The sequence below is a fragment of the Pyrgilauda ruficollis genome, unplaced genomic scaffold (assembly GCF_017590135.1).
Source record: "Pyrgilauda ruficollis isolate IOZ18807 unplaced genomic scaffold, ASM1759013v1 scaffold53, whole genome shotgun sequence".
Classification (NCBI taxonomy): Eukaryota; Metazoa; Chordata; class Aves; order Passeriformes; family Passeridae; genus Pyrgilauda; species Pyrgilauda ruficollis.
Genome location: NW_024526933.1, coordinates 2,604,621 through 2,631,297, shown reverse-complemented (window position 1 = coordinate 2,631,297; position 26,677 = coordinate 2,604,621). Strand labels below are relative to the sequence as shown.

The 26,677-nt window shown below is 42.0% G+C and overlaps 1 protein-coding gene across 1 annotated transcript; it reads right to left on the bottom strand.

The window, feature by feature from the left end:
• Positions 1-17,873: 17,873 nt before the first annotated feature.
• On the bottom strand, positions 17,874-23,738 carry GAS1 (growth arrest specific 1). The gene has a single exon (XM_041480739.1). It carries the CDS (start codon positions 20,498-20,500, stop codon positions 19,523-19,525), a length of 978 nt encoding a protein of 325 aa, XP_041336673.1. The 5' UTR covers positions 20,501-23,738; the 3' UTR covers positions 17,874-19,522.
• Between the last annotated feature and the right edge of the window lie 2,939 nt (positions 23,739-26,677).

The following is a 26,677-nucleotide window of genomic DNA, read 5'->3' as shown; positions in this document are numbered from 1 at the left end:
TGTTTTTCATAGGTGTGCCATGAGTTCACAAGAAAAGTAGACTTTTAGCCAAAGGACTCTGGACCAGGAAACATTGTTTAAGAACCTTGAGCAGCTATGGGCTTCTTTCTCTACTCTCTGTAGTAGGCACAAATGATTTGATAAATGAATCTGTAGGGTACCATTAGCTGGGACTGGGGACAGAATAAGAGTCTTGCAGTTTACCTTCTACATAGATGATGTACAGACATTAAATAAAAGCCACTATCCCAGCACTAAATAATTCTGCTTGGGTAGTAGCAGAGACAATGACATCAGGGACCAACTCATCCATGGACTTGTTTCATTTCATTCCATTTGTTTACTTGCATACTTCAGTTTCTTTACACACATCAGTATCTGGGGGGGAGCTGGTCACTATTCCTATTTGCGTTGCTGCTATTCACAACAAGTAAATCTTTCCCATGTTTTTTGTGATGGGTTCAGGCCTTTATTGAGTGAGGAGAGCTCTGAGCTGCCCAAGAGCTGTTTTGTTGGCAGGGGGTTAAGGAGAATTGTCTGTCACATCAATTATCTGCCCTTGAGCTCTTAGAAAGAAGGTGCCTAGAGACTGGCCACTTCTCTTGCTTGTACATCCACACACATGGACACCAAAACAGCTCACACTTTGATTGGAAGTTGCTCTCCCCCTCTCTCAGCAGTTCTGCAATCCATGTTAAATCAGCTCATTTCTCCTTCTCAGTAAAACTAGACAGGCCCCTGCTTTGAATACGCTGGACCACACATGGGAGAGGGGAAAAATATCTTTCCCTCAACCCTTTCTCTTCTTCGTCATTTGGAAGCCTGTGTTCTAATAACAAATGGTGATTTAAAAAAAAAAAAAAAAAAAAAAGACAAGCCTTCCCTTCTTCCCTTTTTGGAGCGACAGCTCTGAGCCTTGGTCAGGGGAGCCCATGAATTGGACTTGCAAAGGGCCCGGGAGGGGTCCCTATAAATCTTCCCCTCACAGAGGTGGCTGTCTGTCTACTTCTGCACTGCTGCTCATTGTGACTAAAGTTTAACTGCTTTACTTTTATTTGGGGGGAGACAGGGGGGCAAGCAGCATAAACCTGAGGTTTATGGATATTGCCTTATTTCCTTGTCATTTTCAAAAGACATTTGTTTGCTTCTTTATTGTTCCCTTAGAACAGTAACAATCACAATTTTGTTCTACTTATTTTATCACCCAATTTTCTTAATTTCTGTCTTTATCTTGCAACCTATGGAATGGAAATTATATTAAGTATCTGACATTTGTGAGAATGTGAACAGTCACTTCCTTTGGCTGCTTATCCCAGAAAGACTAAAACAACTAGTACAAAAATTTAAAAAAAAAAAAACAACAACAACAAAAAAAAAAACAACATATAAAAGTGATAATGAAAAAATCCTGTGTGGCTGTGTGTATAATGACATACATGCTTACACAGAGACACACAGACACAGAAACAGACACACACTTCATATCTTGGAGAAATGCCAGCTGTAATTGCCACAAACTAAACATGGCTTTGTTTTCTCACTGATGCTTTTACCCATCATATTCTGCCTTTCTGCTCACGACTAATTTCTCAATCCCATTTCATGGGTCACAGAGCAATACAGCAACATATTTAATAGCAGTACATGAATACTTTTTGGATATGGTTCAAAATTATGTCACTATTTTAGATATCACTAAAATTACAATAATATAGAGTATTAGTAAACATCATCAATGCATATGAATTCTTATCATTGCAAGAATGCATCAGTCAGCTGAAAAATGTAAATTTTTTGCAGCAAATTATCCTCCCATGTAATTTGAATCTGAACGCATAACAATTTCTGGTTCTGAAAATTATAATCAGGATAATGGAATTGTTATTTTCAGCTTTCATGCACAGCAAATTATTCATGGCCTTTCCACATTTGTCTGAAGGAGAAAGTTGTCTGAAGACTAAATCCAAGCCTAAGGATTGTATTATGAAAGTGAAGCAAAGATATTTTGAAATAGAAATCTCATGCCATCCATTTATAAATCATCTCACAGGTAGACAGTGAATTGCTTCATTTAGAGTTCCTGTGAATTTTAACCAGCTTTCAAAATTATTTGATTGAATAGGAAAAATTAGATTTGCAAAATAAAGACAGAGCTAACTATGCTGGGGATGTGCACATTTCATTATATTAGAAAGAAGAGGGGACAAAGGTGTTTCTCCCTTCTTAGACATTGGTTTGTTTGCCGTATTGTTTGTGAGCAAAACATGTAAAGTTGGGCAGCTTGTTTGCTCCCTGCATGTGTGTTCATGGGTGGGTGAGGGGAGTTTGAGAATTCCTAATCCTGCAGCTCTCAGGACCTGGAGAGTTGTACCCCATCTGGGGTAAATGGATTAAAAATCTTTTCTCATTTCAAAGGTTTGATCTCAACAAGGGTTTGATGTGATGAAATCAAAGTGGCAGCTTGGATTTGAAAACTATTTGGATTTGAGCTTCCTGAAGTCTAGATCTGAGAGAATGGCTGCAGTGGATATGAATGTGGGGTAACTGCACTAATGCCTGTATAAAGAAGAAAGTTATGCGTGAGGAAATAAAAAAAAAAATTTTTAAAAAATCCCATTTCTAAAATAGTAACTACTCCAGTGAGAATAACCTTATAGTAAAATAACTTCTGTCAACTAATGATAAGTGGCTCTTGTTTTTTCTGATTTCAACACATTCCCTTACTGACAATAATAGAAGATTTTCTCTTAACAGAGGTGAAGTTAAATAGCAACAGTTACAAAAATTATGTATTATGTGGTCCTTGACACTTCCCAAGTGTTAAATGACCCCAAAGACATGAGAGCACTTCACTGACCTATCTGAGAGAAGAAGGTCAGGCTCCACATGATTTTGAGCCAGTCATCTTCTCTCCTTCTGATCTTCCAATCCTCACCTGCACACTGGGGACAATAGTGGCATACCTATTTCAGAAAGTCTTTCTGAGGGAAGTGCACTACAATGTTTCAAGGCATTCACACTCTTTGCAGGGAACCCTGCCAGTAGTTCCTGCATTTTTGAAATCAAATACAAATAAATTTTTCAGTAAAAGCAAATACTAATCTTGGCTCGAGGTGAAGTTTTACGTGCAGTTAGAAACACAAGCTTAAAGAGCAGGTTAATAAACTAAGTTATACATTTATAAGTATACACAAAGAAAATTGCATACAACCCTTATAAAGTAGGTACTCAGAATGAAAAACATACTGAAACTACAAAGGGAAAAAATCATTCAGCCTTGAAAGGTTGCAGTAAAGACAAACGTGGCAGTCAATTTTGCCCTCTATTGAAGTATTCTGGGGGTAGACAGGAGACTGTAAGGTGACACAGCTGAACAGCTGACCCAAACTGACCAGGGGGATATCCCATGGCATATGACATCATGCTCAGCAATAAAAATTGAATAAAAGGAAAAAGAGAGTGACACTCACAGTTATGGTGCTTGTCTTTTCAAATATATATGATACAAGATGAAGGCCAGCTGTTCTGGAGGTGGCTGAATGCCTGCCTGATGACAGGAATTAGGAAATTAAGTCCTCTTTTTGTTTTACCTATTGAACTGCTAACTTGTCCTCATCTCAAAACATGAGTTTTCTCACTTTTGCCCTCTGATTCTTCTCCTCATCACCTGGTGGGGAGTGAGTAACAGGCCACTTTGAGCTGAGTGCTTACAGGGTTAAGCCACAACATTAATCCAGACCAGATACATCTTGTCAGATGTTCTTACAAATTGTCAGTGAGTGAAAATTTACTCCAGAGTAGATACGCATTTAATTCTAAATATAGGAAATAAATTATTCTCTTGTTCCTTGAAACAACATTTTAATGTTCTTGAAAATTCTTACTACTTCACCTCAATAGTCCCCTTCTCTTCCCTTCCTTTTTACTCTTTTCCCTGCCCTGCCTTGGCCCTTGCCCTCTTCTCTTCACCATTTTCACAATGAGTTTGTCTTGGTTTGTCTTCATCTACTCTTCATAACATTTTGGAAATAATTGCTAAAGGATCTCCCTGAAATTGCTTCATCCAACTTGGTTAAGTTTTAAGAGGATTAATCTACAGTCATATAAAAATCTAATTGATTTAACTACTGTTTCAAAGAGTATTTTCCTATTCTGGCTTGTGTTCTTGTTCCTGTCCCTGTCCTTTACATCCCAGTGACACAAAACAAATACTGCTTGTACATGACCTTTTAAAGGAACAATTTGTAATCAAGGAAAATAAAAATGGAAAAATGCTTTTGGGCATTCTTATCATTGCACCTCAAAATCTGTTTAAGACTAAAACTAAAACTAAAAAAAGATTATTTTCCTTTTGTGTTTCTAGTAGTTCTGAGGGAAGACAAGGCAGGGTCATGAATTATCTCAGGTGAAATTGAAATTCATAAGCCACTGAGATCTGGGGCTGAGTTTCTAACAGGCAACTGGTGTCAGTGAAAACTGTGAACATCTGATTTTTTGAGAATCAAACTCAAGTTAATTATTATCTTAATATTGTTTAACACTATTGTCTCTGCTATCAGTGTTTACTTTGCTGTCCCTATCCCCATTTTGAAAAGCTTTTTCACAATTACCTGTAAAAATAAATATCCTAATTTCAAAAAGCCTTATTCATCAGAAATATTATATCAGTAGGCTAGATCAGGTGTTCTAGACCTGAGGAATTTGGTATAAAAGGCATTTCTGGTTTCATAGGAAATGCCTTTTGAATAACATAAGGCGCTACCTTAATAATAACACTAACTTCATGATAATTGGATGAGTTCTGGGAGTGTCCTGCACAACACAGGACTGCTTGAAACTCTTCTTATGGTGGGCAATCACAAGGAGAAGAAACAAAAACCACAAGAATCTTTCAGCAGAATGCCAGGATACTGTAACACTCAGAGCAAAAAACCCCACAAAATGCAAGTTTTTGTATTTAAGTAGGAAGATCAGGAGTATAAAAGGAGACGGTAACAAGAAAATCTGGATATCTTATGGTTCAGTGCATTATCAGATTTCTAATTATGAAAAAAGCTCCTTAAAAAGGAAAGGTAAGAGATCAAAGTAGAATTTGTCCTTAACAACCAGTAGGGCACAACATTTCTTTCTCTTCTTATCTGTGCCATGCTCATTGAATGGACTATGGTAAGACTACTAAGGCAGCAGAAATCCTGGTCTGTAATGGTTAAAAATAATGGAAATTAGTATAAACTGGAAATTGTGCAGTGCAATCCTTCCTTGGTAAATCTTCCCATTACTGGGCATCAAAAGCATCACAAAATCACTGAATTTAAATTTCCATGTCTGTATAGGTCACAGCATGTTGTCAACCTTTTAATGACATCAAAAGGAAAAACTGAAGGGCCTGCTCTATCATGCAACGAGCTTTGACAGAAATGTAAAATGTAATCCTCATTAGATTCCTATCCTCAACTAGACTCATCCACTGCAAATTCGACTGAGACATCCAAGTCACTGCATTAACAGCACTAGTAGCCATTTTTGGTCATTAATTTTCAGATATCCCAATCTAGAAACATCTGTCATGACTAATTTTCCAAATCAATGGGGTCAAATCTATCTCCATAGTCTTGTACTTAGAAGCCATCTAAAAGAAGGAGAAAGAGTGTTGTCCTATGGTTCTGCTCCTCCTATCTCTACCACATTGTAATAAAACTCTGGGCAGAGAAAAGAGCAGGAAGAATGATCAAAGTGATGAAATGGTTCCATGGAAAAAGAAATCTTGAAAAGGGATGTGGAAAAGTGCTATAAAATCACTGTGAGGCAATGGAAAAGTCATGTGGCAAAGTCCTGCCCAGGAAGAGGAAAACGTCTCAAAACTGTGCAGTTAAGTAGTGGAACTCCTTGCTGCATCACTATCAAGGATGTGAAAGATGTAGGTGTAACATGGCTCACTGGAGGCAGAAAAATCCCAGTGTACTTCCAGAAAACTGGAACCGTTAGTACTCTAACTTCTATATTGCTTCTTCATCTGTCATACATGTGAAAGAAAAACTGTAAGTGACAAATGAGTATCATCCTACTGAAATTTCAGAATAAAACTTTCTTGCTAAAGAAAAAAACAGACTGCCGTGGGAATGTGGATATATATCTGTCTGTTAAGTTCTCCTCCTCATGTTGAAAAATAGACATGCAGTGAAATTGTAACAGTCTGGATTCAAATCACATGGGCTGATTTTATATGAGATTTCCAGTCTTGGCCTGGCTTGTCATTCAAGCTTGCTAAAGGATAACCATGTGAATCTAGCAACTACTTGTTAATGTGTCAAACAGGCATCATTTAGCATGTACCACTCTAGTCTCAGAAGGAGAGGCTGTGTACTCAAGTCAGCACTGGAGATGCTTAGCATAGGGTCTTTTAGGAGGATGGGATAGGGATGGGAAAAAGAAGCTTCCTCTACCAATGGAAAGCACACCCAAAGTACCATCTGCTCCTTAGAGTCTTCCCCACAACCTGTCTTTGTGTGGTGCCAGCCTCAGCAGCTTGCTCTCCTAATCCTCCATGATGCTCTTCCTGCTTCAGGAGTAGTGGTGCCACGGAGGGAATGGCAGCAAATATGCAAGAGATTTTTTTGAACACTAAGTAGAAAAAAATGCAAGATATTCCTGTTAATTTTCAATATTATTTCAAAACAGAGAAACTAAGACTGACATAGATATTCAATCTTATACATTAAATATAGCCAGCCTGAGCTTTTACTGGGGATTAGCAAAAATACTTGATTATCATACCTGTTAATAAACATAAATGCTAATATTCTGTAATGAGCAACAATTCATGTCTCTATACCTTGGCTATATCCTAACAGGAAAAATTATTTTGCAGGGGGTAGAGAGTTATATCAAGATAAAGTCATACAAGACTTAGCAAAAAATATTAGGCCTTCAGCAGTGTTTAATAATACACTACAACCCACACATATGTTAATTTTATTTACTTATAGGATACAAATATTTTAAGATAACCCCTGTATGGGCAAACAAATATGCGTACTATTAAACCAATATACACCTCTATGTAATATATCACTACTAAATGCTATGTAATATATCACTACTAAATGCATGGGTGTATTTAATATTAAAATGTCTGCATCTGTATTTGAAAGTGTAATTAATGCCAAGCTTGCTTTAGTCTTCACATATAGTTGTTCAAAAGTGAAGGTTTTAATGGCAATACTTTCTTTAAAAGATCTGGAAAAATAGTTGTGGAGTCAGTTCCTACAGAGATTACAGAACTCTCTGAGGGATAAAATTTTGCTTAAAGTTTCTTCAGTTCTGCCTCTTATTTAGTAGTCACAGTTATGCCAAATGTCTTACTCTTTTTTCATCAGGGAGCAGATAATAACTCAAATGCCTCAGCCAAAACAAACTCTTTGAAAAGATCTTATGAAATCATTTCTCTTTGCAAATCCATAAAAATCACCTCGGACTCCTTATCAATAGAAAGGCTTAAAGAGGGTGCAGAAGTCGTTGAATTATGATGTGCTTGTTTTAATGAAATTCCACTCCTGCTGGGATGTTCCCTGCAGATTTTCCATATTTCAGCATGGGAAAGGTTTGATGCTTTCCTGCCGGTGCCAAGAGTTAATTGAAAACATTTCAGGATAAATTCAGCTTGGGGGCCAACGCTCCCATTCCTTCATTATTCTTAACAATAATAGAGGAGTAATACAATTATTAATAGGCATGTTGTATCCTCTTAAAGTGGCAGTGTGTTTCTGAAACCGTGTCTTTCACATTCTTTTTCTCAAGCAAATCTGAAACAAATAGAAGAATAGAAATCTCAGGAGAAAAGCAAGCCTGGCTGATATATATATACAATTCATCACTTTTTCTTCACAGCTAGTATTTAGCTATTGTTAAATATAGGTAGTTACTTGAAATGAGAAAAAAAATCTAATAAAACAAAAATATCACTCATCTAGATCAGAATTTCCTAAAGGTCTTCACATTTAAAGTCTCATCCCTGTGGGATATTAAATGGTTTTCTTTGAAGATATATATACCCTCAGAGTTATTTAAGGAAACTCAGAAAAGAAAAATGTAATTTTTAATAAAAATGCCATTGTTTTAAAGATTAAATTGGATTTGAAGTGACATATTATTCTTAGGATTTATGTCTTCAGTTTAATGAATCTAAAATAATGGGAGGGTTTTTATGACAGAAGACATAAGATTGTCTTGCTGCCTAGGGCTACTTATATGTTATCTTCCACAGTAAACAATTTATACTAAAATCTTGCAGAAAATACTTTTCATTTTAAACTTTTTTTTCCCCTGACCTTGACTCTTGATACATTCATAGTAATTTTGTAAGTATTTATGCACTCCTTTTAACTAAATATTGAAACTCATAAAAGATATAAACAGTTAGGGAAATATTTCCAAAATAATGTTTACACTTAGCTTATTTTCAACATACATTTTTATCTCTTCTCTGCACTACTCCTCCCAAAACAGACAACATAAAATATTAAGCAGCTCTAACTGTTTGCAGAACTATTTTGCCATAAAGCTTGCCGACTAAAGAATCACAAAACCAGTCCAAGCAAATGGAAGTTGCATGATTCCTGCAGACTACAATGAGTCAGGGACATATTTTGTACCATTTCAAAATGTTCTACCTCATTTACTACAGTTATTCCCTTTTTTTAAAAAGAAGTTCTGCTGGCAAAAGTCTTTGACAGGGTCCCTGCCCATTCTGGCAGCAAACATGATATTTACAACTGCCAGAATGGGCAGAAGACAGAATGAAGTAATTTAACCAGCTTTTTGCACCCTGTCTTAGTCTTCTTACCCAGAAGGACAACAAAGGTAAAACAGATTCAGGCTCAAATATTTTCCAAACAGCAGCACACATCTGATGCAGCATTCTGGAAGACAACAGAATGGAAGGTGTCTATTAAAGAATTTCTATACTCCAGGATGAGGCTAGGACCTGAGTAGAATCTGGACAGGTTTAGGAACAGTTATCCTTACTGCAAAACAAGAACATCTACTGAGTCAGAGATAACAATGTGCAAAAATCTCCCTTGATTCGCACAGCAGAGTATTAAGACAATGCTGGGCTTAAAATGTGGACAGGGAGAGCATCACCACACAATGCTTTCACTAGTTCTCTTAAGTGTAACAAATTTTCCCTATAACATTAATTGAGAAAATAAAATTTTTTTCCCATGAATATCATGAAGGCAGACTTCAGCTACCTTGCAGGACAGGATGTTTCTTAATACAGAGGAAGCACTTGGTTGCCACGTTTTTTTTCCTTGCTTATCGTGCACAGAAGTGAGAAAACCAAACAATATTCTGACTAAAGTGCTCCCAATGAGATCTGAAAAGAATCAGAATTATTTCTGAATATAATGGGAGGGACTATATTCAGGCTCTACATGCAGACAGTATGTTCTAAGATTTAGCCTAATATTGCCAAAAACTGAACCACCCAAGTTTTGAACAGTCCAAAAAAGAAAAGATTTCACTGTTTCTCAGATTTCATATATTACCCTTATCCACTCCTTTTATAAATGTATCCTCCCCATTCTAGCAATACCTTTTGCATAACAACGTTCTTCAACGTTCTTTGCTCACTTCAGTAGGTTTTAGCTCACTGCAGTAGGTTTTAGCCAGCTTTTAGCTACATCAGGCCAAACCCAAGTATTAGCTGCCTGTTGATTCACATAAGCTTCATTTAACTAACTGAGTAATCTTTCTCTCTAAGTATAGAAAGAAAGCCAAAAGTCGACTTCTGACAACAGTTACACTACTGAAAACTCAAACTATCTCTAACAAGAATCAAAGACTTGGAACTATGCAAACAAGACTTTGCATCAGAGAAAAGTGAGATGTTTTGGACAAATGATTTTGCACACATGTTCTTTCAGTTCTTTCTATAAAATCCACACCCTTGTATTGAATTTTCTTCCATGGCCTCAATTCCTGATTTGGACAGACAAAGACATCTGTTTATACTTGACTTTGCCAGGTCCTATAGACTAATTTGCAAACATGTGGTATACACCTGAATACACTAATATGAAAAATAAGATAGCCATAAGAATTTCTGTGGACTGCTGCTTTTCTTCCTGCTATAACATATTTTTATATGACATCAAAAATGCTTGAATGGATTTAGAAGGATACTGTAACTCCTGAAAAGAGATAACATGAGGATCATCTCTACTGAGTGTATTGTGAATACCTATAGAATCACAGAATGGTTTGGGTTGGAAGGAACCTTAAAGATCATCCAGTTCTAATGCCCCTGCTACGGGCAGGAAACTTTCCACTGGGCCGCAATACTCAAAGCCTCCTCAAGGTCTTGAATGCCTCCAATGCTGGGGAGTCCACAATCTCTCTGGACAACCTGCTCCAGTGCCTCACTATCCTTACAGTAAATAATTTCTTCCTAATACCTAATATAAACCTCTCATCCTTGACCTTAAAGCCACTCTCCCTTATCTTATCATGACATGCTCTTGTGAAAAGTCCCTCTCCAGCTCTCTTGAAATTCCCCTTTACTGAAAGGGAATACTGAAAGACTGCAAAAAGGTCTCCTCAGGGCCTTCTCTTCTCCAGGCTGAACAACACTGACTCTCCCAGCCTGTCTTCATAGAAGAAGTGCTTCAGCCCTCTGAGAAGCTTAGTCCTCTGGACTCCTTCCAACAGCTCAACATCTTTCTTATGCTTGGGATCCCAAACCTGGATGCAGTACCCCAGGTAGAAGTGCAGACCTCCAGGTAGGGTCTCAGAAGAGCAAAGTAGAGGGATAGAATCACCTCTCCTGACCTGCTCTGCTCACAACTCTTCAGATGCAGCCCAGGACATGGTTGGCTTTCTAGGCTGTAACTGCACACAGCTGGGTCATATTGAACTTTTCATCCACCAACACCCCAAAGTCCTTCTCCCCTGGGCTACTCTCAATCCCTTCCTCCAACAGCCTCTATTTGTACTTGGGACTGCTCCAGCCCAGGTGAGTGGCCTTACTGGTCCTCATGAGGATTGCATGGGCTCACCCCTCAAGTCTGTCAAGGTCCCTCTGGATGACATCCTTTCCCTTGAGTGTGTTGACTGCACCACTCAGCTTGGTGTCATCAGCAAACTTGCTGAGAGTGCTCAACCCCTCTGTGTCACCGACAGAGATGTGGAACAGTCCCAGTCCCAATACTGACCCCTCAAGACACCACTCATCACCGCCCTCCAATTGGACATTGAGCCATTGACCACAATTATTTGAGTGTGACCATCCAGCCAATTCTCTATCCACTGAGCACTCTATCCATCAAACCAATATCTCTCCAGTTTAGAGACAAGGATGCTGTACAGACAAGGATGTTGTTCAGTGCTTTCCATAAGTCCAGGTACATAACATCTGTTGCCCTTCCCTTGCCCACCACTGGGTCTATGATATAACCCCATCATAGAAGGCCACCAAGTTAGTCAGGTATGATTTGCCCTTAGTGCAGCCACGTTGGTTGTCACCAATCACTTGATGTTCCAAGTCTCTTAGTATGGTTTCTCTTAGCACAGGAGGAAAACCCATGATATTGCCAGGCACTGAGGTGAGACTGACTGTCCTTTAGTTCCCTGGTTCTTCCTTATTTCCCTTTTTAAAAATGGGGCTTATATCTCCCTTTTCCAGTCACTGGGGACTTCACCACACTGACATGATTTCTCAAATGTAATGGGCAGTAGTTTAACCACTTTCTCAGCCAGTCCCCTCAGGACCCTCAGATGCATCTTATCCTGACCCATGGACTTGTGCACCTCCATGTTCCTTAGATGTTCTTCAGCCTGATCTTCTCCTGCATGGGGCAGTTCTTCATTTTCCCAATCTCTGCTCTCCCCTTCTGCATCTGGCTGGAGCACTTGCTGATGAAGACTGAGGCTAAAAACTCATCAAGTACATCAGTCTTCTCCAAGTTGTGCATAACCAGGTCTTCCATATCCCTCATGAAAGGAGACACATTTTACCTGGTCTTTCTTTAATATGCTGATGTACCTAGGGAAGCTTTTTTTGTTACCCTTGACATCCCTGGCCAGATTTACAACTGCCAGTGCTTTAGCTTTCCTAACCATTTTCCTGGATGTTGGGAAAATTTCTTTGTATTGCTCCCAGGCTACCTTTCCCTGTTTCCATGCTCTGTAGTCTACCTGTTTGTGGTTAAAATTTGTCCAGGGGCTCCTTGTTCATCCATGCAGGCCTCCTGGCATTCTTCCCTGATTTCCTCTTTGTAGGGATACAATATGTCAGAATACAGTACTTCTTCAGCTACTACCACTGTTTGAATTAGAAGTCATCACCAGTGGATGACTGGAAACTTGCACTGCTTGTATTTACTCTGTTTAAACCACCTAATTTCCTTTATTTTTTAAACAATTAAAAATAGTGGAAGCCAGATATACACTATCACACACACTATAAAGTAGTAGGTAACTGCATTGTTTTAGTATAAGACATTATAAACAGATGTGTCTTGCTTTTGCATTACTAGAGAACATCTAGCAAGCTAAGTTTATTTACATGAGGATGTGTGTTTTGTGACTACACAGAGCACTGTAATCTCTCAGATAGTTAAAAATACAAACTGTGTCTGCATTGTCTATATTTGCATGTAGACATACATATAAGGGAGAAGGCTCAGTTGTATTTTATTTCTGTTGTTTCCAGGCAGCAAGATACTGTGGCCAAGACCATGTTTATAAACAAGTATTTCTCTCTTGCAAAGGAAATAAATGTCCCCTCTGAACTCCCAGTTTCGTCCAAATTTTTTCCTATTATTATCTTTCCCTTTCCAGTTAAACTGTCTATTTTCCTATTCATAAGTGTTACTCTTAGATGGACACTTTCCTTTTCCTCACTATATTCCCTTATATTTCACAATACCGCTTGTGTTACAATTCCTCTCTTCCTCTTGTCTTCAAATCCTGGACTAAATTCTATGTTTTGGTCTCTATTCTCCTCCTAAACTTCCCTTTTGACCCCTTTCCATCCTCTCTGGCCTTGTGGGCATGTGTAACAGTTGTCTTCTCTACTCAAACCCAACGCATCACGACCTCCGTTGAAATATGCCATACGTATACTTAAGCCTGACCTCATTCTACATCTACCTAAGGAGTCTCTTGGATTTCCCATCATCAGGTCAACATTAAAATCACAGTATAATAGAAATTTATTTAATGGAACTTCCAGAGATCATCTACTTCCAACCTTTTCCAGAAGCTGTGTTCCAGCCAAGACCAAAAAAAAAAAAAAAAAAAAAAAAAAAAAAAAAAAAAAAAAAAAAAAAAAAAAAAAAAAAAAAAAAAAAAAAAAAAAAAAACAAAAAAAAAACAAAAAAAAACCCCAACAACAACAAATCAGCTGTATCTCTTGCTAGCCAAGCCTTGGAAACATCAAACAATGAATGTGACAGAGTTTCTTGTCTCAGGCCTGCACTACGTCTGTCACCTCCCAGCAAAGTTCTTCCTAATGCTCAGTCTGAACCTACCAGCCACAGTCCGTGTCTGCTGTAGCTTGTCATACCTTCTTACACTACTAAGAAAAGTTGGACACTGTAGTCTTTACAAAAGCTTTCTTCCCATGGTACAGGATGCCATTAGATTCACTTTTCAGTTGGACTGAAGTTCAGCTCCCTCATCTTTTCCTTGTTGGTCACAAACTCTAGCCATTCTGGCAGCCTTCTATTAGCCCCTCAAGTTTCCCAATATCCTTCCTGAACTTGAGAGAGGAGTGGTCTGAAACGCAGACACAGTGTTTGAGGTGCACTCTCAGGAACACCAAGAATACAGGGATGATAGCTTTCATCTCCATCTTCTGGAGATGGGGTAAAAAATCATTTCCAGAGCTGAATATTCATCTTATTTCCACATTACTCTTACCTTCTGGCTGTGCCAACATTACTGAAGACAGACAGCTTTCTTTCTACATTCCCCCATTATTTTCAATCTGTGCCTCAGCTAACTTCTTGATATTATTTTGGAGCTTCTTTCTCCTTATTAGCAAGTACCCTATCAATTCTCCGAAACTTCTATACATAACAGTCATCTCCTCTTCCCTACCCTTTCTTCTTCTCGCCCATTCAAAATACTACATTTGAACGTGGATTTTCTTTATGCAGACTGTGTATCATTTTATTAATGTATTTTTATGTTTCCTACACATCATTTCACCTCACGACCATCCTACTAAACCTTAATCTATTACCTTACTCTAGGGTGCTCCTCTTTCCCCAGCATGATGTATGTCCAAGGTAGAGTATTAGCACTATAAACTCTGTGTGTTAACAAAAATCTCTGTGTACATTCACCTTCTACTATAATATCCACTTGGCTCATAATAAATTCATGAAAAAAAGAAACTTTAAAGAAAAGGGACGCTTGTCAATCACTATTTTGATTTTGAGCAGCAAACTCTCATCACTAGTAGTAGCTGCATAAATCATCCCTCTTTATTGTTTTATTTTTATGCCCTTCAGTTACATTTGCACTGGTTGAATTTTGGAGGTAAATATCCAAAATATTAGCTGAAAGCTTCCTCAGAAAGCAAATCTTTCCCACATCCTTCCCTGCAGTTCCTCTTTAAGAGGTGTCAGCATGGCTGAGAGAATGAAGTGGCTCCACATTGTTTGCCTGAACCATTATGTGTTTAACATTTCCATAACAAAAGTGCCACTCGACTTCTCCCCGATTAATGCAGCTCGAGGGCTCTTGTCCTCCTTTAATAAAACATTGTTGAAATCATTTATTTAGAGCCCCTGGTTACTAGTGGGAGAATGACCATCTTTGTGCCAAAATATAGTGTATACAGTCCACTATTTTGTAGTAGATCATTCTGTTATTTAAGAAATTGATTAAATGGATGTCTTAGAAAGTATTTATGCTAATAGCACATTACTTATGTCATTCAGACAGTCAATGTGAGCCTTTTCAACTGTCTAGCACAGTCAATGCCTCAAGTAAAATACAGTAACTTTCAACTTCACTGCTTACAAATCTGTATCACAGACATGAAATCACTGTTCTTCCCATTGAAATGTTTTCTGTTACACAACTACCTACTTTCCCTACTTTCCCTAGGACTTGCAATGGGCGTGTCACCACAGGCAGTGGGGAAGTGCGTGAAGTTATTACTGCGGACAGGAACAAAATCGATTGAAGGTCTACATTTTTTTTGGTGACCTTTCAAGACTATGCAACTCAGTCACTGAAGCAGCATTTTCCATTACTCAAATGGTGATGATTTTTTGTCCCTCTACTTCTTATATGTGCACTTTGGCTCTTTTGGAGTACCTCTCAAACTCCAGTGTACTCAAAAAGAAAAAAAAAAAAAACAAACCAAAAACCAAGCACTAGTTTTGCATCACATTGAGATGGAATGTCTTGTTCCCTACCTGTAAAGCTGCCTGCAGCCATCTTTGCAGCCCTGTCTAAGATATGCACTATAAAGGTGTGTCTGTAGTGAGAGATCTGGTAGACCAACAGCTATTTAGGAGTGGAGATTCTAAGTAAAATCCATCATGCTTTCCAATGTGACCATGAAAAGACTTGGCCAAACCAGAGCTTTGCTTATGGCCATTGTAAGGTTTTTTTTCATAACAATTTTAAAGTTATGTATGCCTGTCTGTATACATTGGTGTATATTGTTGAAAATAAACAGAGACCTTATGTTATGTCCATTGTGATTGCATACAAAAGATTTGCTGTGCGCTTGGGTGATCAGTGAAGCTTGAATCTCCCCCTATTTACTGTATGGTCACTGTCAATTCAATGAACTGCCTCCTTGTTCTCCACCATTGTCCCACACTCCCTTAAACATTTGTCACTGAAGTGCCTCCAAAGACAAATAAACTGTCGCCAAGAATTCAAACCTGGTAACTGGGAATGAAAAGGGATCAGAACCTACTCGATTATTTTACATGAAATGATGCAGAGTTCCTTCTCCCCCTGGAAGAGATAGCCTGGACAGGACTTCAGCAGAGAGCAGTGCCAAATAGCCAGAAAAATGAGAGAACTTCCTTTCCTGTGAAAAATCTCCCTCTGTCAGGAAAGGTGAAGTCTTTCCCTTGCTTAAATCTGTTCTTGGTACATCACTTGACATTTCAAGATTTCCATTTGTCTGAAAATCAAGCAAAAGAAATGCGGATCTGATGGACATCAACATCTGTACAGGCTTATTTGGCTGGGACAAATAGCAACACAGACAGCCATTCATCCTGGAAATAGTGCTGACTCTGACTATACAACAAAACCCAGAGCTACCTCCTTATGGAGAGGAGCTCATAGGAAGAATCAGTTCAGCTGTATTTATTGCACAATAACTTAAATTAAAACAATCCACTTTTTCTGGAGAACGAAGCATACAGATGAGTCCTCCCTGCCTAGTGGTGCTTGGTGTTGATTTATTTCAGGCAGATGCTTTTGACAGAAGCCTGTAAAATTAAGTCTTGAGTTTATTGTAGCAGTTAATTATCAGTCCTTTTCTAGTGCTAATGCCTTTACTTTTAAATGAAGAAAAATAAAGGCTTTTAGCTGGGACTTAATTTTTCATCAACAACTAGTTAAATAGTCCTTGTGGGTGCTAACTGTTGACAAACTAAAAGCATGTTTCTGGTCATCTATGCAAGAAGTATTTAAGATTATCCTTACCCCATTGTGAACTCAGCACTTTGTAAAGAAAGCTGACTCTATTTACAAGTCTCACCCAACTACTCTGTTCTCCTCCCGAAGAAACAGTTTCCAGCTTTGTTTTAACAATAAGCTTACTCAACCGTTCAGATGACTTTAAAAACAAACTTCAGATCATAGCCGCACACCATAGTCATACACTTGTTTGGTATCACAACTATTTGGGGTTGGCTTATGTGTGTGCACGTGCACTTATGTGCATTTATTGCTGGGCAACGTAATCAAATTCACACCCTAAATAAATAATAAAATAATCCTCCACTGAAATAACTAACACAGAAGCAGGGATTTCTAATTTTGTTGATTTATACAACAGACAGATGTGGATTTGCGCTCTGTCAAGATCTGGTAAGATGAAAACGACACTATCTTGCTAATCTGTCGCCCCCTCAGTCAAAGTTTATTTGTGGTAGACTTTAAACTTCTGACTTGCCTTCCAATTATAGCCTTTAAAACGCAAAGCTTTAAATAAACACCATGGATAGAAGATAAATAAACTTTCTTTTTTTTTTTTTTTTTTTTGTGAGTGCCTAAGCTTGACGCAGTCCAAACTCAAATCCCTAGAGGACTGAGCTCTCTCTTTTGTGTTAATGTTTAAAAGATTTTCCAGTGCTGGAGTTTATTCCTACTGCAAACATTTCTATTTACAAGGTCAAGTGTATCAGCACTCGACACAGCTTAAGAGTGTAATTATTTATCTAAGGGCGTTTGAGTGTAGATCAGTAGCTCTGGCAGCAAACCAGGCTTCAGCACGATGCAAAGCATCGCCTAAGCACAGTATTACAAGATCTAGTAATTGCTGATCCCTTCAGCGTGTTTACTTTTGCATTCTTCGTTGTGGGAGAAGGCAGGCTGAATAGCAAACTTTGCGTTTTGTTGCAGCTGCCTTGATGCGTGCGCCCCTGCCCGCGAAGCGACGCCTTGTCCGAAAGGCTTGCCGCCTCCGTGTGATGTATTTCTCACCACTTGTTTGCACTTATACAAGCGCTAGCGAGAGCGGCGTGCCTGCACGAAGGAAGCGCGGTGCACAAGTAATCCTACACGTATATATACAGGAGCAGTGTCCTTGAATTGCTTTACTCTCTTCTGGCTCTGGCAAGTTACCATGCCAACGCATTATAAAATCAACCACTCATTTAAAGAAGTACTTTCAAAGCTGTATTTACTTCTTGCATGTAATTATCCATTAAAGTAAGAATAGCAGTAATTTACATCTATGTGAAGTATTACAGGCAGACACAGATTTTTGTTTTTTGACTGTTTTTTGGTTTGTTATTCTGTGGTTTGATCCCCGCCTCTCTTCCCCCACCCCCACATTTCGGGTGCTGAGAGTTCAAGTGTCCCTGGAAAACAATTTCACTGCATCCATTATTTAAAGCTCTTTCTTTACTAATTTACACGTTTAGAAAATACAAAAAAGCCATACGTATTTAAAAGACAGGCCTTTTTTATGCCTTCTATAAAAAATACAAGGTTTAAGGCAGCTCAGAAATGCATTTATACAATTCTAAAACGTTCATAAAGTCTCTCCAAATAAGAAAGTTAACTTTCAATCTGTAAAATACACTGTACATTTGATGTTCTAGAGAATACTTCACTTAATCACTGTTGCTGGTATCCCTTTAAACATAAAGTGAAATCTGTACCTTTCCAGAAACGAACAGCAAATGCAGCTACCTGGCAAATAGGACATGGAATTAAAACTTTTTATTATTTTTTTTTAAATAAATTATCCCCAAAGCATACAATTTATAAAATTCTATATACAATGAAGAGCGACTGGTAACAAATCCCAGTTTTAAATACTTTTTTTTTATATAAGATTTACCAGAGGTCAGCACCCTGATATGACGAGGCAATAAAAATTTTCAGGATATTTGTACATACATGTTCTCGAGTTTAAAAGTGTCTTTTAAAGATGGCAGTGCAGAGCTCTTTTAAAACAAAAGTTGCATTGTTCAGTATAGCCAACAACTCCGAAACGTTTTTTTTTTAATGTCGCTAGGTTACAGAGGAAGAGACGGCTGCTGGCACGCTTTTGTTATAGGGAATATGTGTGTGCAAGAGGGAGTGCTGTAAACCACCAAATTTATTCAGTCTGCTATTTCCCTAAATTTAATGGTCTGGCAAAAGCCCCTTTCGGGCACAACTGCATCAGGAAGAGCGAGATGCGGCTAATGGTAATCAAGTTGCTGACTAACTAGTACGGCAACGCTTTGGCAGCAAGTTTGGGTTGCTCACCTCTTACTAACCTTCATGTCAAAACTCTTAAAAGACCCCCAGTACCAGCATGCCACAACTCCCGGTTTGTTCCGGGGGGCGGCTAGCGGCCTCGCCCGCAGTCTCTGTCAGCCGCTCCGCTCGCTAGTAACACGAAGGCAGGGTGGCAGCAATTGCATAGTGCACACTCGAGACCAACACCCGAAACACGAGCGGCCCCTGCGCTCCGGCCACCGCTCCAGCGGCCGGCTCGCAGCGTCGGGCCGGGGAAAGGGGTCGGCTGGGGGCTGCGCGGAGCAGCGGAGGCAGAGGGGGAGACGCGAGGGAAAGGGGCGCCGGGGCGATGGGTCGGGGAATCCGCGGCCAGAGCGTTTAAAGCCGCTCCGCGCCGAGGGGCCCCGCCGGCCGGATCCCCGGCCGCCGCGGGAGGGCTCGACTAGAGGCCCGCGGCGGCTCGGCGCGGGGGGCCTGGCCCGGCCCGGCCCGGCGAAGGGGATGGGGATGCGGAGGGAGGCAGCGATGGAGGGAGGCAGCGATGGGAAGCAGGCAGGAGGGGTGCGGGAAGAGAGGGTTGCTAGAGCCGCGGCAGCAGCGGCACCAAGATGGAGGCGAGCAGCGCCCCAGCCGCCCCGGCGGGCCGGCCAGCGTTATCTCTCTGCACGGGGAAGCCGGGCTCGGCGCCCGCATTGTCCTCCGCGTCGTCCCTCCCCTTCTGGCTCGGCTCCTCCTCGTAGTCCTCGTCGTAGTACTCCTCCAGGCCGCCGTCCGAGCCGCCGCTGCTGCCCGCGCCGTTGCCGCCCATGTCGGCGCCGAAGCAGAGGCGGGCCATGTTCTCCTTGACCGACTCGCAGATGGGCCGCTCCAGCCCGTCGCAGACGCAGTCGTTGAGCAGCACGGCCTTGGGCACGGCCAGCATGTCCTCGATGACGGCGCGGCACTCGGGCGTGCAGCGCAGCCCGTTGAACAGCTTCCCGCAGTAGGTCATGTAGCGGTTCAGCGCCAGGCTGCAGCGGCTGTCCCAGTCGCAGCGCCGCCGCGCCTCCGTGCAGCCCATGACGCCGGGGCCGCCGGGGCCGCCGCCGCCAGGGCCGCCGCCCGCGGGGCTGCTGGTGCGGGGCAAGCAGGGCTCGATGGCGCGCTTGGTGGCGCGGCAGTTCTCGTCCTGCGCGCAGTCGCAGTCCTCCAGCGCCGGGCCACGCCGGGTGTGGTTGAGCTGGATGAGCGCCGCGATGCAGTGGCTGGGGCACCGCCGCCTGGACGAGGCGGCCGCGCCTGCAGCGCCCGCCGGGCCGTCCCCTCCGCCCGCCGCCGGCGGCTGCTGCTGCAGGAGCACCGGGGCGCACGCCTCGGCGTACTGGTTGTACGCGTAGCTGCACTCGGGCTCCCCCTGACACTGCAGCACTGCCTGCCAGCAGATCAGCCGCCGGCCCTGCACCAGCGAGCCCCGAGGCGGCCACACGGCGCCCAGCGCCGCCGCCAACCACAACCAGGCGGCCGCCCGCGGCCAGCGCCGGCCGCCGCCTCCGTGCCGAGCGGGTGAGCGGGCCACCATCGCGGACGGGGGTAGTGGCTGCAGCCGCGGGCGAGCTGGGAAGAGGCGCTGGTAGACGAGGAGGAGGAGAAGGAGCTGCCGCCCGTGGAAAAGTTTCCAAAACTCCCGCCGGCCGTGTGCATGAGGTCTCCTCGCATCAATCCATGCGCGCCGGGCCCGGGGCTCTCCAGCCCCCGGGAGCTGAAGTCGGCGGGGCGGCGGTACGAAGCAGGCGTCCGGGGACTTTCCCGTGTCCCTCACCCGCTGCTCCGGGCTCGGCGAGGCGGCGGCGAAGGCGCCCGGAGAGGTGCGGGGAGTCAGTGCAAACAGGGGCTCGGACGGCAGCGGATCCGTAGTGCGCTCCGGGAATCGCAGGCTGCGCCGGGAGAGCTCATGGTGCTGTACTGCTCTTCATGCAGTTCCGTCTCTCTCTTTTTAATTTTTTTTCCCCACAAAATAAATGCCGAGCTGCTGCTGTTGCCTCCTCGGGAGCTTTTAACTCTCCGCTCGCAGCATCTCTGCACATGCCAGCCGCTCCGATCCTATTCACAGTCCCGACTCCGCTCACTCCCTCTCGGTTCGGATCACGGTTTCGGGTGGCGCGGAGAAGAAATGTCTTTCTTCGCTACCAAGATGAGAGCACTGGGAAAGGAGAAGAGTCAGCCTTCGCGGTCTCTTTCTCTCTAGGCGACTGATGCTGCTTCTGTTGTCAACAAGCCCTGCAAGCTGCTCTGTGGATCCGTCTGTGGATCTTTTTTTCTTTGCAAGGCTTTAAATACAAAAGTGCCCTCCAAGCAGCAGCAACGTGCTCTGATTAGGCTTCATTATGCATGCATGGAAAAGCAAACAAACAAAAAAAATTAGCAACGCTTCTTCTTTTACACAACCCCCCCAGCCTGCGCTTTCTCGCTCTCTTTCTCCCTTTCTCCACTTTTTCTCCCTTCGCTCGGCCCCCTTTCCCTGCCTCGCCACTTGCCATTGGCCCAGCCTGTTGTTGAAACCTTTTTTTTTTTTTTTTTTTCTCCCTCCTTCTCTTTACGATGTGCTGGAGGGAGGGAAGAGAGAGGGGGGCTGGAGGGCAGCTCACATTCAAAGCTTGAAAGGAAAGGCTTAAGGAGAGTGACAGCCCCCCGAGGAGCCCCTCCTCCCGTTAAGGCGGCGCGGCGGCCGGGCGAGAGGCGCTGAGCGGCGGCGGCGCTGCAGGACCGGCCGGGCGGTGGCGGAGCGTCCGCGGGGTGCTCGGCAGCACCGCGCCGGGGCCGGGCGGCACGGCTCTCCGCGTCCGTGTTGCAGGCATGGTACTCTCACTGGTCCTGCTCCCTACAACAAGGAGGGGAAAACCAAGTTCTCTGGTTCGGGTAACGCGTGTACCCTAAATTCCCGGTGATTCAAGTGAGAGCCGAGCCGCTACCAGAACGGCAGAGAGGATTAGGTTCAAAATGGGACCGACTTTGTTCTTAATGAAATAGAAACAGGTCCTGGTTTCAGTGTGCTACTACTCTCCGGGAGAGCAAAGCTAACTACTAATGGTGTAGTGCGACCATGTAAGTACTCCTTTGCTGTACTTCCAGTATTACAACTTTCCACTTGCCGCATACCCCCCGATTTTAAAGTCATTCAGCTCAGCTTCTCGCCTGAGATTTTTGTGCACGGTTCTAAAACACTGACTTACGAGGGTGCCTGTTGGCAGAAATACAGTAGATCCCAGTATAGTTCTTTGATACTTGATCTGCCAACTAGTAAAAAGTTTCAAAAAAACTGTTATTAGTTTTAATTGAAAGCGAAATGCCTTGCTGAAGTCCCGCCTTCTTGTTACACTTTCAATTTATAAGGAAGTAGTAACAAAAATATCAAGGCACTAGGAGGGGAGCATAACAAAGTAGTCGTGCATTTGCCCACTGCCTTTCATTTCCGTGCTACCTTAATTCCAGAGCAACGTCGTCTCCAACCACAAGGGGCATCGGTATCTGCTGCCTGTCAAAACTGGCGCTTTTTTCATCCTGAGGCTATCAACTCCATCTGTCACAAAAACTGGGACAAAATCTATTTTCCAGAAACTCGGGGATCTTGGAATCCCATGTGGTGTGAAATCATGCCTGTCTCAAAGTGCGTAGACTGTGGAATGGTGGTGTGGTGTGGCTGGGAGTCAGTATGATTGATGGGTTGAGAAGCATTCATAAGGGCTTGCTCCATTGTCATCAGTTTTACAAGCTGCTTGTGTTTCTCCTTCAGTATAGTTTTTCCTGTTCTTATATAAAAACTGTGTTTTTAAATCTGCAGAAGCTGTATTTAGAAACCCTGCCTCCATCCACCTAGTTTAAAGCTGTTTCTTTTAATTCTTGTTGAATTGTGGTATTAAAAATGCCAGATGCATGCCATTCAGGCAGGTTGTAGTAAATGTAAATTGCTATCTACACTGGGATTGTTCATGCATTATTTTGTGGCCCTATTGTCTGATCATGCTGCTGTTATTGTTGGAAATCAGCTAGTTTTGGATGTCTCAGTTGGAGATGACATTGCAGGTGCTGTTCAATGTACTGCTGCACTGACTGGTTCCTAGGGAAAATGCCCCACGGTGCCATTGGAGAGAAGAGGGTCTGGATGCCGGGATGTTCCAGACATAAAGAGTCTGAGAGAAGGGGTTGGAATGGAACAGGGTCGTGGCCTGGGGCCTCCTGAGCTTCCTCAGCACGGGAGAGAGGAGTCCCAGTGGGGCTGCCTTCTGCAGACAGCTGGATGATGAGCTCTGCCCCCTCCCAGCTCCTGCCTTCATTTGCAAAATCCATCCAGCTCGGCTGTGCTTCATTTCTGGAGCAGAAAGCAGGCTGTTTACTCTGTGAGGAAAGGCAGCAGCTGGACTTCGGGCCTCCCAGGAGGGGGAGTAGAGGAGCCTTCACTCCTGGCCTTCCATCCTTGTGTGGCTGCGAGGAGGCTGCTGTGATGCTGCTGGAGCAGAAACAGGATCAGTACCTAGTCCCACTAGTGCTGATGGACTTCCCTGGATGGACTGTTCATTGAACGTCAGGGCATGGCATGAAACATCACATTTTTCTTAGGTAGAAATTTTCACATACAGTTTTTAGTTAAAGAATATACAGTGATAATAATAATGGAAATGTTGACTTTGAAGTTTGGAATTACCTTTGGTATCATACAACTGACAAAAATTTTAACAGAAAATAGGTGAGTTCTTCAATTACCACGCCTTTTAGCTGTCTAAAATATCATTATTTATATTCAGGATTATATATTGTCAATAAATTAACTTCTTAAAATGGTTTAAAGCATTTTTCTGTCCTGTCTTTATTTAATGAGGATTTGAATTCTGTCTGTATTTGTAACTACAATTTTGGGTGAGGACTTTGGCATTCACAGTGCTCTGCTGGAGGAAAGAAACCTTTTCTTGTGTGGAGCTAAACCTAAGGAAATAATTCTCTGGCCCCACTTTGATCCAGGTTTTTTAACAGCCAGAGTGATATTGTCAAATTCAGCTTTTCAGTTTTCAGAGTAGCTATAAAAGTAATGTGGAGGGCAGTTCTTGCTCTGTTACACAAAGCACCAAATCAGACAGTACATTCCACAACTTGACAGTAGAATAAGACCTGCTAACTTTTTGATGTCCCACATTTGCTAGGTTTTTCTTTGCCATCCTTTCCAGTCTCAGTAATTGATTTAGTCCTTCACACAGGCACACCAAATTACTATAGAGTACCTGTCATCCAGCACTAGGGGTCATTTTGACAACCAGAAAAACCAATGTGTATGTGATCTGGATTTATAGGAAAGACCCCTGAGCACCTTTTTGTCTAATCCTGATGTCTTTCCCCCCATTTTTTTTTGTTGTTGTTGGTTTTTTTTTTGGTTTTTTTTTTTTTTTTTTTTTTTATTTCACAGCTTTTCCTAATGGATCTCCTTTCCAAATTGTGTTTTCTTTAGTTCTTTCTTTGACCCATTTTACATCAAGAGTATTTAGAAAACAGGAAAATCAAGTAGACATCATGCCAGGTGACTTTAAAATTTAGAAGTTCACATACAATGAAAATAAAATGAAAATACATGGCCAGTATATGTGGTTAATTCCTCTCAAGTTATTTTTAAGCACACTTTTATTGGCTTATATTGATTTTTTTTTTCATTTTTAGAGATTTACAACTGCTATTAAAATTTTCTGGCAGGGAATTCATTTGCTGATACAATTTCAGTATGTGCATCTGGTAATATGTTAAATATGTGCCTGATAGGGATACACAGAGAGCAATTTTTCTTCTTGAAGAAGGGACTTAATTCTCTTGTAATAGTAGAATTCACCTGTCAGTGAAAGGCAGAAACTCTGTCAATAGTTCTGACCTTGGTATTATGGTAGGCTGCGAAAGTCCTGGTTCTTACATCAACATTCTTCCTGTAGAAATGGCCCAGTAAGGTGTCACTCACAGTAGCCTGTGCAGATGACTGAATATGGACATGTGCATACAGCAGAGTTCTTGGATTTGGTGTACCTTCAGAGACCCATAAATAATGTCTGCTGTCTAAAGTTACAAAAGGAAAACTTTGTGACTTACCTGATTCCCAGTACAAACTGGGGGCAGGGGAATGAATATGATGCGTTCAAGTGGTGTCTGTTTCAATAGAGATGAGAGACTGAAGGCATTTAAATTAGGTTTGTTCTCCACATCTGGAGTAGTTTATCTTTTTATTGTGTCTGCAGGAAGGTTTGGGACTTTCATGTCTTAAGTTAGCCACCTAAACTAGGTGGAATTTTCCCCAAAATAATAACTTCTTCTTTACTAGAATGTGCATGACTTCCCAGTGTGACCATGCCTTCTCTTCTTGATTTAGTCAGCAAGAAGAATAATGAACAGGGGGGATAGTAAGTAATTGTATTGACCAACAGTTGATTTGCAGCTCATAGCTGCTGAGACTACTACACTTCCTGCTTAGGATCAGTTAGACATCGTTCTGTTTGCTACACATTTTTGAGGTTGTCTTTGCCAATGTTAAGTCTCATGAACATTACAATATTATGGGTCCTGCAAAGGTGTTGTAATGGTTAACTGCACACACAGAATCATAGAATGGTTTGAGTTGGAAGAGAGCTTTAAAGGTCATCTTTGGTGATGACGTAAAGGTGTCCCTTGTGTTGCAAAGTCATAACTACAGGTCCCACACCAGATGCACAAATAGTCCATGAACTATAGGTCTGGTTGCAATCAAAAGAGCCAACTGGATAGCACAGTTCATTGAGTGCAATATAAAAGGTTCTTTTGGATTGCTGGTGACAATGTATTAACTGCAGAGTAGCTGTATATAGCAGTAAAAGTATAATTGCAATCACAATCTTAATATCAGGGTCAGCACTCAGCATATCTGAGGACATGGGGCTTACCAAAAGGTATCCCTTCTGGGGAGAGCAAGGAGAACAAATCCATCAATCTGTCCCTGCAATTTCACACTGAATTTTCATCCCCTGATTAGAGGCAAAATTGGGGTATATTTTATAACTACTACTGTGTGAATTGCTGTGGATGGGACTGTGGTAAAGCCTTTGTGGGCACTTTGTATGGAATACTTTTTTGTAGGAGGTGTACTTGGTTTCTACAAAACATTTCTGGGTATCAGGTTGAAGAACAAGACTGTGGAGACTACACCTTATCCCACATTCCCCTCTGCCCCCCCATGCTGTGACAGCACAAACCACAAGACTTCCACCTGATTTCCACACCTGCATCACAGGCCCCATCACACTGAGCTGTACCAAGACTTGCCCATGACAGGGGTGTTAGAACTAGAGATGAGCTTTAAGGTTCTTTCCCACTCCAAGCATTTTATGATAGGATATGGTCTAGTTCCAAGCGCCCTGCAATGAGCAGAGACATCTTCAAGTGTATCAGGTTGCTCAAACCCTCATCCAACCTGACCTTGACTGTTTTCAGGGATGGGGCATCCACCACCTCTCTGAGCAACCTCCTCAGTTGTTTTATTACTCTCACCATAACAAATTTCTTCCTTATACCTAGTCTGAATCTATCATCTTTTAATTCAAAACCATTACCCTTGTCCTTTGGCTACAGGCCTTACTAACAGTTTTGTCCCCATGTTTCTTGTGACCCCCTTTTAGGCACTGGAAGACCACAATAAGGTCTCCTTGAAGTCTTCTCCAGCCTGAACAGCCCCAACTGTTTTAGTCTGTTTTCACAGGAG